Source organism: Anabrus simplex, chromosome 1 (genome assembly GCF_040414725.1).
Source record: "Anabrus simplex isolate iqAnaSimp1 chromosome 1, ASM4041472v1, whole genome shotgun sequence".
Classification (NCBI taxonomy): domain Eukaryota; kingdom Metazoa; phylum Arthropoda; class Insecta; order Orthoptera; family Tettigoniidae; genus Anabrus; species Anabrus simplex.
The window spans coordinates 1,052,910,296-1,052,930,301 of NC_090265.1; the positions used below are offsets into that span (position 1 = coordinate 1,052,910,296).

The 20,006-nt window shown below is 36.1% G+C and overlaps 1 protein-coding gene across 2 annotated transcripts in view; it reads right to left on the minus strand.

The window, feature by feature from the left end:
- Nucleotides 1-7,220: 7,220 nt before the first annotated feature.
- Nucleotides 7,221-20,006, minus strand: part of LOC136857951 (synaptic vesicle glycoprotein 2B) — a 383,254-nt gene continuing 370,468 nt past the window's right edge. For both annotated transcript variants that reach the window (XM_067137082.2, XM_067137081.2), the window contains one exon: nt 7,221-7,356. In XM_067137082.2, the coding sequence (XP_066993183.1) occupies nt 7,301-7,356 (56 nt within the window). In that variant the 3' untranslated portion in view covers nt 7,221-7,300. The remainder of the gene's footprint in view (nt 7,357-20,006) is intronic.

Genomic DNA, 20,006 nt, shown 5'->3' on the forward strand with positions numbered 1-20,006 from the left:
AACACAGCAGGCTACTCCGTTGGCTATTGGCTGCAGCTCAAAATGCTTAGGGCTTGACATTCACTACACAATCAAAAAGCGGTAATCTAAGTCTGGTGGTAGACCACATCTTGTTCCCAGCATACGCCACTGGTTTATTCCAAGTACCGTACAGACTCCAGTTGAAAAGACGGAATGGTTTAGAAAAGAAACTGGACTAAGACAGGGGAGTGTATAGTCACCTCTTTTCGCTTCTAATGGTTATGGATGAAATTGTAAAGGAGACAAAGGAGGCATATGGGAATAGGGAGATGATATTGTACTGTTGTATTGCAGATGATATTGTGGTCTGGGGAATGAACAGCAAAGAAGTCCAAGAACAACTTGATGCAGTGAATGGAAAGATTGAAAAATATGGTATGAAGATCAGTGCAGAGGAATGCCAGACTATGGTGATATCAAGAGGAGAAAGGCATGGAAAAGTCATTATGATAATTAATGGTTAAAACCTTGAGAGTATGTATAGTTTCAAATACCTAGGGAGTAAATTTATGCAGAATAGAAGGCTGGACATAAGAATGGGTGGAAGAGGGCAATGCATTCTACCAGAGTGTAAGAAACCTTGTCTGGAATAAGGAAGTACGGGTACCAAGGAAGTGTAAAGAGGTAATTTACAAATGTATTTTGCACCCATACTGACTTATGCGGCTGAGACCTGGACAATAACAAGTAGGCCTGCGAAGGATAGAAAAATTAAAGCCAGTGAAACGAAATACCTAAGAAGTATGATAGGAAAGACAAGGAAAGATTAGTAAAAAAGATGTTAAAATAGAAGTTGGAATAGAAAACCTAAATGAGAGAACTAAGAGGAATAAACTAAGATGGTTTGGACATGTAAAGAGGATGGAGGAATACCAAAACAGATGATGAAGATGAAGTTAGAGGGCGAAAGAGCAAGAGGGGGACCTAGAACAAGGTGGATCAGTTCAATAAAGGGGAGTACAAGAAGAAGAAGAAACCTGGACAGGAACAAAATTATGAAAGAGGAATGGTGGGAGGAGAGAGGAAGGTGAAGAAATGCCATAAATGCCCTGACCTGGCAGGAGCTGGATAAGGGGAAAGAAGGATGATGATGAATGCTGTAAATAGTCTGTTCTCATTCTAAACTCCCAATTATGGATGGAATGGATATTATCTGAACAAGTGTGTGAATTCTACTGGAAGTTAAGAAGTAGGTCGGGAGCAATAGCCAGGTGAACGCAATGGCAGGCTAGTGATAGCAGAGGGACCAACAGAAAGGAAAGAGAGGATTACTGTGAAGACTTAGGATAAGGATGAATTCCACATTTATAGGTATACTCTCCCCTCATCAAACTCAGTTTTCCAGATCTATTCCTTCTCAGCCTCCAAGCTTCTCAGTGTCATTAAAGAGGCAGGTATGTTTACTTATTAAGGGGCCATTCGAAGAATTCTTCAGTTTGGAAAGAATTACATCAGAAAGAACTCTGTTTGATAAAGGGAGAAGTCATCTATGAAAATTGCAGTAAATCTTATGTGAACCTGTAGAGTTCATCCTTTTCCTTTCATGTTTTCTTGTTTGTTATCATTATAACCAGTTCAGAAATGCTAACAGTAAATAAGAACACACAATGAGTTTTCACAATTGTTTAATATGTTGTATTGATCATTTACAGTAGATTCATACATACAACATTTTCATCAACATTCATACAAAATATGTTTCTGTTAAAGACTGTACCTCAATTTTTGGTATTGAGTTATCTCTCATAGGCATGTTTATTTTTATTTCAGAAGATTTGCACTGGAATGTATGATGAATTAAAGTTCAACTAGAACTAGTTGAGTCTGTTCTCATTCTAAACTCCCGATTATGGATGGAATGGATATTATCTGAACAAGTGTGTGAATTCTACTGGAAGTTGATATATATATATATAATTCCTTTTACCATACAACCAAACTGAATGTATTTAATTTTGATCTGGCCTAAACTGTATGTGTTTTAACAACATAATATTTTTGTCAGACTATTGAATATTTACCATACATTCATTTCTATATTTCATGAAAAGAGACTAGATGTTTTATGGTTAAGTTTATAGCTCAAAGAACAATTCTGGAATGAAGTTCTAAATTTGGTATTAACTGTGTATTATTATATTACATTATGTACTCTAACTAACCATAGTTACTGCCCCGATGAACTACTCTTGCCAAAATGCAATGATACCTAACAGTATCATAATAACCATATCTATGTACTCTCAACTGCCAGTGTTCTTGAAATAGAGTACTTGAAAATAATTTATGTTGGAGAAGCAGAACAAGCTGGAAGGGGTCATGTAAAGAGCAGTGCCAATATAATCATTCTGCTTAATCAGATTTTAAACTAGTACCAGTACATTATGAGAATTCTAAAACCTCTTTCCATTAACTTACTTGATTGTGTTCGTAACACTTATTTTGTACCCACTGACCTGACTAGTAATCAGCTAAAGCCTATAAAATGGAATTGCACTATGGTTCATATCAAGCAACAGTGGTCTAATGATTAAGATATTAGCCCTCTTACCAAAAGGACCAAGTTTTAAACTCCAGTAGCTGGAAGTATCCTTTACTTCACCTTCCCAATGGTTCCTATCAACTCAGCTGGATATAAGTATGAGCAGTGAGATAATTTACCATTTTAAGAACCTGCAACTTATTTAGCTTTCTAAAGCTAAACACATCTTTTCTTCCTGGTCTGTAGTATTGATTGCGACTATAGCATTTCAAAACCCTGCTCAGATATTTTATATATAGTCTATCTATTTACAAGGGAATAGTTTTTCCAAGTCATTGTCCTGAACATGAACCTTCACCTTGACACCTTCCTTCTTTTTAAAGGAACACATACAACAAATATCTGATAACCATATATAGTGGCACGTTACACTTTATATTAGGGAAGGTACATTTTATTTATAGTATGAGGACTTTTTTTTTTCAAATTTGATACTGTGCTACATTCGATGCAAAACCTTCAGTTCTCATTAGAAACATGTGATTAAAGGATCATCATGAACATCAAGAATATAAAGGCTAAAGGCTTTTTGCTAATTATTCATATGACTTATTCGAAATTAAAAACAATGTTACATTTCCTATGAGTTTATTGAATAGATTAAATGTACTTGATATGCTATAATTTTGCTTATTAACTTGTCAAATACTATAATGTTGAAATTCAGTTATACAGTGGCTATTGTACTTTTTTTTTTTTTTTTTTTTTTGCTAGCGGCTTTACGTCGCACCGACACAGATAGGTCTTATGGCGACGATGGGATAGGAAAGGCCTAGGAGTTGGAAGGAAGCGGCCGTGGCCTTAATTAAGGTACAGCCCCAGCATTTGCCTGGTGTGAAAATGGGAAACCACGGAAAACCATCTTCAGGGCTGCCGATAGTGGGATGCGAGGCTATTGTACTGAAGTATGGAATATTTGAGTAACACTCAAGGAAAATAGGTAAGTGCAAACTGTTGTGCAAAGGAGAAAATGGATTGTTGAAGATATTATTGCCTAGGTTTTAAGTACTGTAAAACACAATTGGATGAATAGTTAAAGAATGATAAAGTTTCTGGAAGGTAATATGCCAGGAAATAATTAAATTTCAATTGCTGTTCACTGTGGTACATCTGATCATAAAATTCATTGTGTTGTTGGGGAATTGTTTAGTTTTGTTCTGAATTCTTCTTGTTTGGAAATAATTTTCTTTCTAACACACTATGGACTACATCACATTATTTGAGAAAATGATGAGAATTATGATGAGAAAACTGTTCTAAAGAAGAAACTGATCATTTTAGTTGTGCTAAGGATATGGATAATCTCGGTTTGATGCTGATTATAAGTACCAGTTCTGCAAGTGTTGAACCTAGTGAAGACAAATAGCATGCAAATCTTGTAATGATAGCTAGCCAAAAGTCCAGATTAGGATGCCAAATTAAAAGAAACTTAACAGAAGTGAATGGGGAGCCTATCATTAACTTATACCTAACTGAAGTTCAGTTCATCTTATATGAAATGATTTAGTCAAATAATAAATATTTTTGTTTTATTTACTTGCTATCTTAATGAAGTCAGTTAAATTTATAAGTGTTGGCTACAGAAAATATACATTTTTAAAAATCTTGTGCACAGTTTGAACAACTTACAATCTCTATTTCCCTCTCTCAAGTTTACATGGTTCATTTTATATCCTTACATGTTAATACTATAAAGCAGTACTGTGAATATAGTTGACTGAATATTAGCAGAAGTAATAACAATTGAAGGAAATGTTCATCTTGAATATCAAGCAGTGCATCATATTGCGTTGCCATACATTAAAAAAATATCAAGATTGTCCTAATTTTGTATGCCAGAAATCAATAAAAATCATGGTTTTAGAATTTGGTATGAATAGTCAAGATAAGCACAATATTACATTTTTATTTCTGCATTCTTATCCATAATGTTGACATGGAGAGGAAAGTAATTGAATTCTTACAGTATAACATGAAAAACTTCAGCTGTAATGAATTTTATCTATATTTTGAAAAATAAGAACCTGCTGGGATCGGTCATAAAAAATATGATTGGTATGCTAAATCATGTAAAAATGAACTTATCTCTTTATAATTGTACACAGGCTATTATTTATCCCTCCCAGCTGTATCCAACACCAATCCAGAAAAATTATCTTGATTTCACTTGTTGTATGTACATCAACTCTAACTACCTATAACTCTTTGAACAGCATTAATAACAATCTATGCATTTAACAGTACTACTATTTTGGGAGTACATAGATAAATGAGCAGTCAAACAGTAACATATATGATCTGGGTAGGCAGGAGAGCAGTATTACTAAGAAACAAAGTATTGTTATTTGGCTAGCATCAAATTAGAGATTGTATGTCATGACAAAAGGCCACTTATACTAATTATTTTCAGCAGTAGTAATGAATCTGTTCCTGTTTATCACTAGACTGTTGTTTCAGCATGTTATTTCTGTTTTCTGGTTAAAAGTAATTTGGATTTAGTCATTGTACACCTTTAAGAGAAATCTATTACAGCAGTCACTTTACATGAATAAATTAACTTGAAATTTACTGATCATGGATTTTAAAAATAGGATATTTCTCATGAAGGGCCTAATGTTTTGAGTGGCAGTAAATAACCTGACTCTCAAAAGGGGCCAATGACTTTGGGCAGCGGCGCTCTTTTAGTTGGGTGCTGGTCCCCAAATGGAGCAAATGCCATTGAAACCCAGCAGGCAGCGTCTGTTCTCCAGGTTAGGGGTAGCCTCTTTGAAACCTAGTAGTTGGGTATAAAATGTCTTTGGGTGTGGAAAGCCCATTCTGATAATAGCCTATATGAAGTATCAAAGTGGATCAAAGTATGCTAGAAGCAAAATGTATCTTTAGTGTTTCCTGAGGGTTGCAAGAAGTGGATGGAAGTCAGTTATCCACAGCTCAACCCAGGAGCTCCATGGATAAGGGTGACTGAGAAAGAAGAAAAAATTAGTATAGATTTTTTTATGCCAGTACAGGAAACTGTAAACAATTTGTTCCTAGAATGCAAACTTTTCTGGTTCTTGTGAATTAACACAACTTCAGTGGTTATAAGTGTGAATGGAGGAGAGGATCATGAAGTTAATAAGTTAACAGTTTATAATTACTGTAACTTATTATACTACATAAATTTGTTCAGGAATTCCACTGAACTTTCCTCTTTAGACATAGGAATGAATATAACATACTGACTTGAAGCAAACCAGAGCCAAATGTGCCGAAGATACTCGAGGAAAGTGGAGTTTAGGAGTTTGAATGTTTTTATTCTGAGTATGGTTTTACTCTGGCATTTTCTAACTCAGACCTAGGTGGAAATATTTATATTTACTCAACTATTAAGAGATACCACAACAACATAGATTATCAGATAAGTTTTGCTTGCACAATACATGAGGTTGATGATTAAGATGCCCTTAACTTATCAAATGAATCAACAAATAACTTTACAATAATGAACTTCATTTAAACATTTGAATCAGTTGTACAATTTATTTTGAACTTCTCTTTGCCTTATTATTATACTCATTTCTTGTTTGTTTGTTTACTGTTACATGAAAAAGTTTTGTGCATGTGGCCTGAGCTCCTCAAAATGTGTACCCATCTTGAAAGAAGGTTACTTCCCGCAAATCTGCTGAGGGTGAATTAATTAATTTACATATGTGGCAAGTGTTGGCTTTTGCTTCCAATATTTGACTTACCATACACATTAAATGTGGAATATACAATTTCCTCACATTTGGTTCATGTAGGACTAAATTTTCTTGTACAGTTTTGATTTCTGGAATGTATTAAAAGCATGATTCCTTTTAGATTCATGGATGTTTTCCAGTCAGGTACATTAAGTATAAGTGTGGTTATTGAATATTTTTGCTCAAGTTGACAACAATAAATTAAATGACTCTTCATGTGAAGGATAGCTGGTGTCAAGATGCCTGAATATGAAGCTGAAATGTCTGAATGGCAGAACATGAGTGCACATTAAGTGGTGTGCATGTGTACAGTTTATGTTAATAATACAATATAGACACTGCATGTATCTACCATTCAAATACAATCAAAATTGCTGATGAATGAATATTATAATTGTCATTGTTTCTTAAAATATCATACTTCATGTCAATGCAATATATGTCACAAACATGATAACAAAACATTACTTCTTCTTTAAAATAATACTTGCGTGGTCTCAACATACAGATGTCCTGTAATGATGAAATATTTTTTCATGGCCTGCTTTTCAAAACACCAGCTCTGTGTCTTCTTTGTAATCAAATTTAAATTTGTTCTATTAACGCATGCATAGTAACACTTCTCTACTGCCATTGCTATTGAGGAGGATGGGGAGGCAAAAAAATATCGTTGTGGTTGTTTACATCAACATTATCATTTCATGACTTAGTGAATTGGCAACATTGCTTTTTCCCCACTCATTATATTTACCAGCATATAACATTCAGAGGAATTTGGTCAAGCTTCTTCAACTACATCTTTTACTAATATGCTCTATATATAAATTATCCCTATTTTTATACACATACTGCATGTAGAGTATACCTCACTCCACGTCACATTTAAGTATGTCTCTATGTTTTCTTCCATGGCACTTGAGGTACTCCTGGTTATTTTCACAAGTTGTGAAATATGAGGTGAAGCACATATTAATGTGCCTTCTTCTTCCATTTTGAGCTTTTCTGAGCTAAGTAGGTGTCAAGAAAGTGGCTCGCGAGTTGTATTTGGTAAAAATAAGCATAGTAAACCACCTCCTGAAAAACAAAGATAAAATAGTTCTGTTAAGCACAGTCTGAAAAAGTACAAAAAGAATGTAGTTCATCTGGTAATTCTTCCACTTACAGTGTGTTGGCAAGTAGAAGGACTGCCTAAAGTTTAAGATAGTACAGGGATGAAGATTGAGGATGCATGAACTTCAAGACTCTTTGCAGCTCCAGTAAGTTTAACAAATGTCTACTCTACCTCCCAAGGATCCTAGGTGTTCCTAATACCTTCTTGCAACATGCACAACCTAGCAGCAGTTGAGCTGTGTCAACATTTACTACATTTTTTAAACTGTGCATTTCTGTTCCCTTCTCCTCACCTGTCATGTGACAACTGTCTGAAGAGAAGAGCAGAGGAGGACTTTCTTCTTGCCAGACACACTGTAGTTAGGGTTGCTATCTGTCCTGGGAATATGGGACAGTACTGGATTACTTTTTGCATTACGCAACAGTACATTAAAAAGACTTTATGCATATGTCTGTTGTATATACTGTATATCAACATTTCCTCAGCTAAGGATGATAGAATGTAAGGAAGGAGAAGAAAGTGAAACTGACATGGTTGAGGCCTTTCAGCAAATCTAGCAGAACTGCAAGCCGACAGTGAAGTGACAGGTTTTATTCAACCAGTTGCCTCCCTTTCAGAAGTAGTGAAACCCCTCTTGAGGAATGCTGATAACCTCTCGTCAAATGACGTCATAGTTATTGTTGGCGGAATCAACGACATAATGAGAAATGAAGGCCATCAGGTCACAGGTATTCTGAAAAGGACTCTAGGTAAGCTGACAAACGTGCCCCATAGACATGATTTAACTGACGGGTCAACTGTGAATAAAGCAGTCAAGGACACAAATGAGAAATTCAGGCAAATATGTAGTCATTTCAAAAATGTCACACTATCAGACATCAGTAAATTAAACCAAACTGCTCATACAAGGCATGGCATGCACTTGAATAGACCAGGGAATCAATATGTAAGCAAGTTAATAAGTAACATCAGTACAAGTAAAGATCAGGAAAAGACTGTCCTAGAACTACCTAGTCCAGGAATCATGTGTTAGATTCTGGACCCAATAACATTTCAATCCAGAATGTTGGTCCAGAATTAAATAATGCCTTGGAAGGTGGGAATAGGCAGTTCAAAATATTTCATCAGGACATTCAATGTCTTAAAAATAAAATTTTAGAGTTACAAGTAATTTTAAATTCAATACAGGATGTTATGTTTATCTGTTTGGATGAACATTGGTGTAATAATGATGAACTTGAACTCATTAATATTGAAGGTTATTATCTGGCAAGTAGTTACAGTCAGGTTAATAAAGAGCATGGGGGAGTTTGTATTTTTGCTAAGTCAGGAATTGAATGTAAAGAAAGGAAGGATCTTGAAGTGCATAATTCTGAATTAGAATTTGAACTAACTTCAGTGGGATTTAAGCTTCCCTATGGTAAAAGAGTAATTCTGTTAACCGTGTACCGTTCACCGGATGCTGATGTTGAGATTTTCTTAGGAAAATTAGATCAAGTCCTTCATAACATTTTCGGTAGGAATAGCAGCAGAGAAGTAATACTTTGTGGTGATTTTAACATAGATTTCACTGAAGTAAACCTTCCGTCAACATCACAACTACTGCATGTTCTTCAAAGCTGTAATCTAAAACACTTAATATTTACACCCACCTGGGTAACTGCCACCTCAGCTACGATAGGCAACATTATTATTAATTTCCATTGTTCTAAAATGCAAGCATCCAATATAAATTTGGGATTATCAGATCATCATTCTCAAATTATGCAACTAGAAACTGAGTGTGTTAACAAGCATTCAACCAAAATGAAGCAAGTACAATTAATTTTTTCTCTGCAGCTGCATGTGACAGTTTTGTTGAAAGTCTTAAACTTCAGACCTGGGCTCCAATAACATTTGGTCATAGCATTGCCCAAAAGTATAGAATCTTTTTAAATATTTTAAAATGCAATTTGAATCACATTTTCCAAAAAAAGCTTGCAGTAATTAATGAAACTTCAAAATAGCCATGGGTCATGAAGTGTATACGGATTTCAAGTCAAAAATGTAAATTACTAAGTAGATTAGCATAGCAGAGTTGTGACTTGGATTTTTGCAAGTATGTTAAAAACTACAAATCAGTCTATTGAAGAGTTCTTAGGGTGGCTAAGATAAAAATAGAATGGCGTATGGCTTTTAGTGCCAGGATGTGTCCAAGGACTTTGGCTTGCCAAATGCAGGTATTTTGATTTGACGGCCGTAGGCGACCTGCGCGTCGTGATGAGGATGAAATGATGATGAAGATGACACATACACCCAGTCCCTGTGTCAGGGGAATTAACCAATTATGGTTAAAATTCCTGACCCTGCCGGGAATGGAACCCGGGACCTCTATGACCAAAGGCCAGCACACTAACCATTTAGGCATGGAGGGTGGCTAAGATAATTCACAATAACAAGAAAGTTAAAGAGTCATGCAATAAATCACGAACCATATGGAATTTAATCAAGGGAGAAACCAACAGACACGCAGTTGGAAATAAAGTTGCTGCCATAAAAAATGATAAGGAATATAAATGAGTGACCCTCATCATTTGGCTAATTATATAAATGATTTCTTTCTATCCCTACCATACAAACTTGAAAATGCAAATAAATCAGATGTATTACCAGAACTCCCAACCTTTGTGCAAAAATTATGCAACTAACTCCAGTAACAAAATTGGAAGTTCTTAAAATCATACAGTCTTTGAAGAATAAAACTTCCACAGGTGTAGATGAAATTCCCATAAAACTTGTTAAAAAATGTGTTATCTGGTATACCCTTTAACTTATCTCATCAGTGAATCATTTTCTAGTGGTCAGTTTCCTAATCTCTTAAAAATAGCTAAAGTTATCCCAATTTTTAAAAGTGGAATCTTACACGATTTACATAATTACAGGCCAATATCAATACTTACTGTTGATTTCAAAAATATTTGAATATTTGAATGTGCTATGAAAGATCGGCTTACTAAATTTTTAATCAAATATAACTTGTTAAATAACGCACAACACGGATTCAGAGCTGGCAGAAGTACTTTGTCTGCTTTATCACATTTTACACAGTTGGTTGTAAATGCTCATGATAATGATGAAACTGTGATTGGACTATTTCTTGACCTTTCTAAGGTATTTGATACTGTTGATCACGAAATATTGTTGCACAAATTATATCAGACTGGGGTTAGAGGAATTGTTAACGAATGGTTTAGACCATACCTGGATATATGATCCCAGTTTGTTGAAATTACACATTGTAACAGTAAAGGGTATAATGAGACATATCACTCTCAGGTGAAGAACATACAGTAGACTTAGGTATTTCTGCAGGGTGGTATTTTGGGGCCTATTCTTTTCTTGATCTATGTGAATGATCTTCTTTACAATAATCAAGTAGAAACTGCAGTTCTGAATGCTGATGATACAAACATAATTATTAATAATCCTGACCTTATGTCTATAGAAACCAAGGGCATCCATGCCCGGGGGCAAGGGGGGCCGCAGACCCCCACTAGCTTTTAGGAAAAGGAAAATTGTAATGTAGCCAGGTGTTTTTCTTCCAAGAAAATGATTTCAAAGTCTATTATGTAGAAGTGGTAATACCGCCCCCCCCACCAACAGGTAGGGGATACCGTGGGTATTATTCTACTGCGGAATACAAGTTGCTATTCATCTTCCAAATATTAAAAGGACTACATACCCCCAGGTCTAGGCCCCCACTGCAAACTGTCATATGGGTGCCCATGATAGAAACTGCAGCAAATGCAGTCCTGTCTAGGTTAGAATCATGATTCAGGAAAAACAAATTAACATTGAAACTAAAAATACATGGAATTCAAGGCATCTAACTACCATGACAAAACTGAAGAAAAATACAGCCTTATATTAAATGCAAATGCAATTGAAAATACGTTGACCACAAAATTTTTAGGTGTCCATATAGATGAAAAATTAAGATGGGATTGTCCTATTTTAAAAAATAGGGAAGTCTCTGAGTTCTGTTTGTTTTGCCTTAAGAATTTTGTCTAATAGTTGTAGTGCAGAATATGTTAGAATAGCATGTTTTGGATATTTCCATTCAGTCATCTCTTATGCTATTGATCTCTGGGACTGCAACAAATCAAATCTTGATGTTATTTTTGGAATACAGAAATGAGTTATCAGAATTATATCGAGACGTAACAGGTTAGATCATTGCAGACCATTATTTAAGAGACTAAGGATACTCCCAGTACCATGCATATACATCATGCAATGCATTCTACACATGAAAAATAATACTGACCACTTCAGAAAGAATTTTGACAATCACAATTACCAGACACGAACAAGAAATAATATTTCTATTGAGAACAAGAGTGAAACCATTGCCTTGAGACGTGTAGACTCTTTTGGAATCAGAGGTATATTTTGAATGAATCATTAAACTGGCAGCCAAGACACAGGCTATATTTTTGGACAGCTAATTGTCTGCTCTACTTTGCCCATAAATACACTATGGTAACACTGGATGATGAAAAATCATTTAGGCCTTAATATCACCAGTGACAAGGTCATTGATAATTCCACACCAAAAGGGTGCTCAACATGCTTGAGCATATTTCAAAAATTCACTTTGGTTCAGATCACATAGCTGTGAACTTGCATTTTGGAGATGGTGGGTTTGAATCCCATTATTTTCCATTATTTCCAGGTAAATGCCAGGGCTGTACTGTAATTCAGGCCATGGCTGCTACCTTTCCATCCTTGCATCATGAAAAACCATTGTTAAGTGCGATATTAAACCACTAGCAAAAGGACGGAGGGAGGGTAATTCATATTGCACAAGAACCTCATTTATCCAGCCCTCATTAATCCGGGTCACCAGTTTATCCAGATCGAAAATAATAAAAATGTATATTTACTTATACAGTATTTCTTTTACGGAGTCAATTCTTCTTGAAAGTCTTTTCCGCCAAGGATAGTTAAGGACAGGAATTGTTGGAAGTAAGTCGGCCGTGGTCTATCAAAGGTACTGTCCCGGCATTCGCCTGGAATTGAGAATGGGAAACTGTGGACTCTTCTGAGTTCCTTGACACATTTACACGCATTCCTAGATGCTCGGACGAAGATATGAACGATGTAAATCACTGGTTAAAAAGTGACTAATTCAGGCTACGGCATAATGGCAGATGAATAAATTATTGCCTCTTGTTCCTCAGCAGGTAATGATGAGAGTGATGGTGAGTCAAAAATGAAACCAGTGCTCCATCAGAAGAAACAATGACTCATGGGGATGCAACAATGCAGCTGGACAAACTAATCCCAGATTGAAACCACACCAGCAGAACTGATGTTAGTAAAATTCCTTTTTGATCATGCTGTGTGCACACGCTATACTAATGTAAAACGGAAAAAGCTCACACATTATTTTAGTGCATAAAACAGAGTTGTAAATGTACAGAAAGTGTTCTTATATTCTTTTGTACAATTAATTACTGTAAAACTTATGTTAATATATAATATTGTATAACATGTGCTGTATTTGTTTTTTTTTTTTAGTTTTTCCAGATTCTCTGGATTTTCAATAATCCGGATCAGTTCCGGTCCCACTTAATCTGGATAAACGAGGTTTTTGTGAACTATGCTTCCTAGGGGCAGTGGAGTGGGGTACAATACATCCACAGTATCCAATCTGTCATAAGCGACAATTGAAAGTGGGCCTCTCAAATTGGGAATATGGTTTGGCTCTCATGGGCCCCCTAGCTGAGTCTAACATTATTTCTGCTTACTTGTAACAGACTCCTCGCTTTCATCTTTCCCATCCAACCTTCCCTGGTCAACTCTCATACCAACCGACCGACCAACCACTGACCTGCATTTAGAGCAGTTGCCAATGTGGCAGCCTATCTGTTGTTTACTTAGTCTTTTAACACTTTTTACAATTTGCTTTATGTGCGCTACATGCACTCATGTATTTGGCCTTGTACTCTCGCTGCTGCCTCGCATATCGTCCGACCTGTTGGACATCTCATTGCGTACTGAACTACCACTGGGTTATGTCACTCGCTACATCACTATCTGCTGTTTCTCGAAGACATGTGCACTTCACAAACTTTCTGCTGCCCTATAAATTCGTCCCCCGATCCGTCGGTCTTCAGTCCGGCTCTGATACCGAGTGAGGTTTGGAGGGTCGTCCACCGAGTTCCCAGTGTTTTGTTATTATTATTATTATTATTATTATTATTATTATTATTATTATTATTATTATTATTATTATTATTATTATTATTATTATTATTCTTTGCCCAGTGGATTTTTCCAATCAGGGCCTAATTTTAACTTCATCTCCATGGCCAGTTTGAGTTGTACATGAGTGTTTTAACAAAATAATGGCAACAAGGTAATACGTAGAGTGAAGAGGTTTGAATGGTTGAATATGGACCTAGACTTAGCAAGCACGCTATGAACTAACTTTGCACTCTACATCTTTACGTGCTTGGGCGACTCCCACTGTTGTGATCCCGTCCTGTTCCCTCCCCATTGCCCTCCTTTTCCTTCTCTCAATTTTGAAACTGTGTTCATTTATCTCGTTCGGCTGAGGCTTGAAGTTCACTACAACATTTGGAATTGCCTCATCTAAAAAATAATTTGTAAATGGTCTAGGGATTTCTTGTAAGTACGTTATTTCTATTCAAACATTGTTCTTGTACTTTACGATATTGTGAAATGTTTAGTTTTATTCTGGTTATCTTTCGAGTGGAAAGAATATATAGTCTTGGTTAAACTTTACTATTATTCTTCCCTCCACGAACCTGTCATCAATCCCAGCCTGTTTGTTATTGGATAGCTTGCCAATGTATCTTTAAATAATTATTATGTCATATGGATTACTACCTTCTGTGAATTGCTGCATATAGATACACGTTTGGTTCCATATACCCCCACAGTTGTAACAAAATGGTAATAGAGTAACTTTTCCTATTTATTTAGTGTTCGGTCTCTATTCTTACTCCATCGTTTTTCAATTGCCATCCTATTTACTCAGTGACTTTATCCTTTTTGTTCTTCATCCTATCACGTCATTCTTTTGTTCTCAACATGGCAAATTTTTCTGACAATTTTCCGTTATATCATTGTGATGACAATTCATCTTCACCTCCAGCTTTTCTTTCTCCACCTAATCCACCTTGTGTGGACTTAATCTCTTCTGATGATACTTCACCCTTAGACCCTTCACTTATTACATTTTTGTCTCCTCATTCTAACACTTCAAATTTACTTGACCAAGACTTGAAACCAAAACCTTCGACCACCACTCATCATCTACACCCTGAAGTTTCTAGGCCATTTACCTCATTGCCTATTTCTTCACATCCACTAACTGACTCTCTTAATTTCAAAATTATTAAGCAATCTTTAACATAAGTGCCTACCTTAACGGATACAGATCCTTGAAATTTAACTATTTCGTTATTTCTTTGTTCATAAATTCTTAAAGCCTCAACTAGCTCCATTTTCTCAGCTCATGAGCTTATTAACTTCTAAAACTTCTGGGTATTTAACTAACTTTTGGCTTGAAAATATGACATAATTTCAGGACTGGGCTCGATTTCGAACTTATCTTCATAATTACTTCTTACCTTATGAAGTACGGCACAAATTAAGTTTGGAATTTGTTCGCCTTCATCAACACCCAGACAAACCTATTCACAACTATTTATATTCTATTCTTACTTTAGTGATGTACCGAACATTGCTAATGACCCATCGGTATTGATATCAGTTGTTACATTTTATGCTATGCCTTATTTTCGACAGCCTCTTAATGTACATTCCTCTCCTACTTCTTTGCTACAATTGTACACTGCAGCTTAAGCTCACATGACCTACTCCTATGCCAATATTTCCTACTATACTCACGTACCACCACCCGTATCACCTCCCTTAGCTACCCCTCCTACAATTATATCACTACCAACACCTAGCCCTCTTACAGTTAGCAAATATTCTATTACTTGTTACCGCAGTAAAGGTACTGGGCATATAGCAAAAAATTGTGCCTCTCCCATTCCGAGCAAATGCCTACAATCCCTATCCGTAGGCAGTGGTCAAGCTCAAGAAACAAATCTCATTAATCAATTGCATTCTTTTCATCATAAACACTCTTCTACTTGGTTACCTCCTCGATGTTCCACTAGCCCTCGTACTTCAACGAGCTTAGAATATGGTTCTCATATTTTTTCCCCATTATCCAGGATTTCTCATATTGTGGTATTGCTTCACAATATTCCTACTATTTGCACTTTTAGATTCTGGCTCGACAACTTCTTTAATTAATCTAGAACTTTTCCAATCTCTTCAGAACATTTTTTCTCAACTTCAACTTTTTCTGTCTTCACTTCTTTGTACTTCTGCATCAAATAATGTACTTCAGACCCTTGGCCAAGTCATGCTTAACCAAAAAATTCAACATTTCTCTTGGCATTATTCTTTTAATGTTGTAGAAAATTTATCATATTCACTAATTTTGGGATATGATTTTTTTGTCACACCAGTTTGATACTTGATTCTTTCAATTTCCCTATTTGTTTCAATTTTTCTGACATTAGGATTCCATTAGTGAATTATCCAGATTTTCCTCTTTCACATTTTTCTCCTGTTCACCAGGATTATGTGTACTGTAATCATTCTCGGTCTGATCAACTTGATAGTTTGTAAGTTTTCTGATCTTGTAACCCCTAAACTAGGAGCTGTTACTAATTTTAACACTCATATTGATCTCACCGACACCTCTCCTATTCGTTCTCTCCCTTACCACTTGAGCCTGCCTAGAATGAAAATCCTTAATCAACTTATTGACAAAATGCTTGCCGATAAAACTATTGTACCCTCCACTTCTGATTATGCCTCTCCTGCGTTTATTGTCAATAAACCTGACAAGCCTTTATGATTTATAGTTGACTATAGGAAAGTTAATTCTAAGATTCTTTACGATGCTTACCCAATGCCTAAAATTCAAAGTGCTTTTCAGCATTTTACCAATGCACAATAATTTTCCCTCTTAGATTTCAATTCTACATATAACCAAATACCGTCAGACAACAGCAGCTCCAAGTATACTGCTTTTATTAGACCCACAGGTCTGTATCGGTTTACAAAAGTACCTTTCAGACTGAATCTTGGTTCACAAATTATGCAAAGATTTGTTGACCGCCTTTTTGCGGATATAAAATATCAGTATCTATTTCCATACATGGATGACCTTGTAATTTATAGCCCTGACAGAGCTTGGCCTGGATTTCCAATAATAGGTTACAGCTACTAAATTACTTTTACCTTGCTGTGCAGCCAGTATGCACCATGGCGATAGTTAAGAGCCTCTCGAAGGGACTGTGGCCACTGTTCTTATGACAGAGCTTGGCCTGAATTTGGAAAGATAGGTTACAGCTACTAAATTACTTTTACCTTGCCGTGCAGCCAGTATGCACCATGGCGATAGTTAAGAGCCTCTTGAAGGGAGTGTGCCACTGTTCTTATGACAGAGCTTGGCCTGAATTTGGAAAGATAGGTTAGAGCTACTAAATTACATATTTTTCTTGGCATGTTTCTTGCTATGTTTTTATTCTGCATGGGTTGGTAAAGAAGCAGCGAGTTAGGAATTATGGGAATGACATCATGTCGGCCAATGGCCATGCTCATAGCTGGCTGGCTACTGGTCGATGGCATGTGAAAACTTTCATTGCGTTATAAAAGTAAATATACCTTTTTGGGTGGGGTTGGGGGGTCCCTGGCATTTGTAATAAACACATCTCTCTTCTAAAAGAATTTTAAGGTACAATTCATATATATTTCTTTGCAAAGTTGTGTGTTATATACTGGAATGCCTACACTAGGACACTACCAGAGTTGTTATGCTGCTGTAATTCCTTCTCAGACCATTCTAGTCCTTCCCAGGTATCTTCTACACCTGCCTTTTCCCAGATTTTCTCCAATTTACCTCATCCATTGACAACTATATTTGAAGGAATGTCTAAATTTACTTCCCATTCTATTGATGAGGTTATTTCATTCCTTCGCTTTTTAATAGAATTTAAAGATCAGGCTATTGTGTATAATTTGAGTAATGATCACATTTTTCAAATCTTGTATCCACATGTATTTGAAGCTCTTTCTGAGCATATCATTAGAACCATTTCTGAGAGATAGACTGTGGATCAATTTCATGTACATGAACATGAGTTCTTCATTCCTTCTTGTGCCTTTTCTTCATTAGTGCAGAAACACTATTTTAGAGTGAATGAATCTTTGTCAGAGTATATTCCAGATATTAAATTCTATGCTAGAAATTTTATGCTTAACTATTCTGAGTCACAAATGGTTGCTAGCATTGTTGAGGATCTTGCTCCTAACTATCGGTCATATCTTGCTCTTTCACCACAACCAGCAACTTTTGCTCAATTGGAAGCTATTACAATATCTGCTAAAGGTATTAAATATGCCGACCAACTATAGGTTGTGATAGCTCCCACTCCTATGAGTACATCTTTTCCTCAGGTTGCTAAAGTCGCTTCTTCCTTTTCTTCAAAGCTACATAATTCTCATTCATGTTTTAGTTGTGGTTCTCCTGAACATTTCCAGAGGAATTGTCCTAAGACTGGGCCCTTAGGCAATTCAAAACCCAATTTGGGTAGAGTTTCATCTACCAGTAATTCTTGTCAGTACTGTGGGTTGAATAGGCCTTTCTCCAGGCAGTGGCCATGTGATTTTTCTGGACCGGGGCATCCTGGCAATAGTAATTCTAGATGACTAACCGTCAATTCTTGTGATGAACCTCAAATGGTTGCTTCAAAATTTGTTTGTTGTAATTGTTTGTTAAAGGATGATTTGCCTAATTCCTAAGCTGATGTTATGTCCCCGTCTGAACCTAATGAAAATTTCCCACAATCTTGTGGCATTTCTGCTATTCCTCCTTGTGAAGTACCTTACATATGCATAGAGGTAAATAATGAACTGGTATGTGCATTGGCAGATTCAGGAAGTAGCATCACACTGATGAGTGAGAATTGGTATAATTCTATGAAAACAGTTTGAAAGTTACCTCTATTGAAATAAGTATCTTTAACTTGCCACACTGCTAATTCTAACCCTTTGAGTATAGTAGGATCTCTAAATGTCAAAATCGTAATCCATGTTTTTACAAGGAAAATGCCTGTACTAGTTTCTAAATATTTATCTTGTCATTTCATTTTAGGTCCAAATTTTATTGCTAAAACTGGTGTGATTTTGGATCTGCAGTTCAATGAATTCCATTTTCAATCAATCAATCAATACTGATCTGCATTTAGGGCAGTCGCCCAGGTGGCAGATTCCCTATCTGTTGCTTTCCTAGCCTTTTCCTAAATGATTTCAAAGAAATTGAAATTTATTGAACATCTCCCTTGGTAAGTTATTCCAATCCCTAACTCCCCTTCCTATAAATGAATATTTGCCCCAGTTTGTCCTCTTGAATTCCAACCTTATCTTCATATTGTGATCTTTCCTACTTTTATAAATGCCATTCAAACTTATTCATCTACTAATGTCATTCCACGCCAACTCTCTGCTGACAGCTTGGAACATACCACTTAGTCGAGCAGCTCTTCTTCTTTCTCTCAATTCTTCCCAACCCAAACATTGCAACATTTTTGTAACGCTACTCTTTTGTCGGAAATCACCCAGAACAAATTGAGCTGCTTTTCTTTGGATTTTTTCCAGTTCTTGAATCAGGTAATCCTGGTGAGGGTCCCATACACTGGAACCATACTCTAGTTGGGGTCTTACCAGAGACTTATATGCACTCTCCTTTACATCCTTACTACATCCCCTAAACACCCTCATAACCATGTGCAGAGATCTGTACCCTTTATTTACAATCCCATTTATGTGATTACCCCAATGAAGATCTTTCCGTATATTAACACCTAGATACTTACAATGATCCCCAAAAGGAACTTTCACCCCATCAACGCAGTAATTAAAACTGAGAGGACTTTTCCTATTTGTGAAACTCACAAACTCACAACCTGACTTTTAACCCCGTTTATCAGCATACCATTGCCTGCTATGCATCTCACCACATTTTCGAGGTCATGTTGCAGTTGCTCACAATCTTGTAACTTACTTATCACTCTATAGAGAATAACATCATCCGCAAAAGCCTTACCTCCGATTCCACTCCTTTACTCATATCATTTATATATATAAGAAAACATAAAGGTCCGATAATACTGCCTTGAGGAATTCCCCTCTTAATTATTACAGGGTCAGATAAAGCTTCACCTACTCTAATTCTCTGAGATCTATTTTCTAGAAATATAGCAACCCATTCACTCACACTTTTGTCTAGTCCAATTGCACCCATTTTTGCCAGTAGTCTCCCATGATCCACCCTATCAAATGCTTTAGACAGATCAATCGCGATACAATCCATTTGACCTCCAGAATCCAATATATCTGGTATATCTTGCTGGAATCCTACAAGTTGAGCTTCAGTGGAATAATCTTTCCTAAAACCGAATTGCCTTCTATCGAACCAGTTATTAATTTCACAAACATGTCTAATATAATCAGA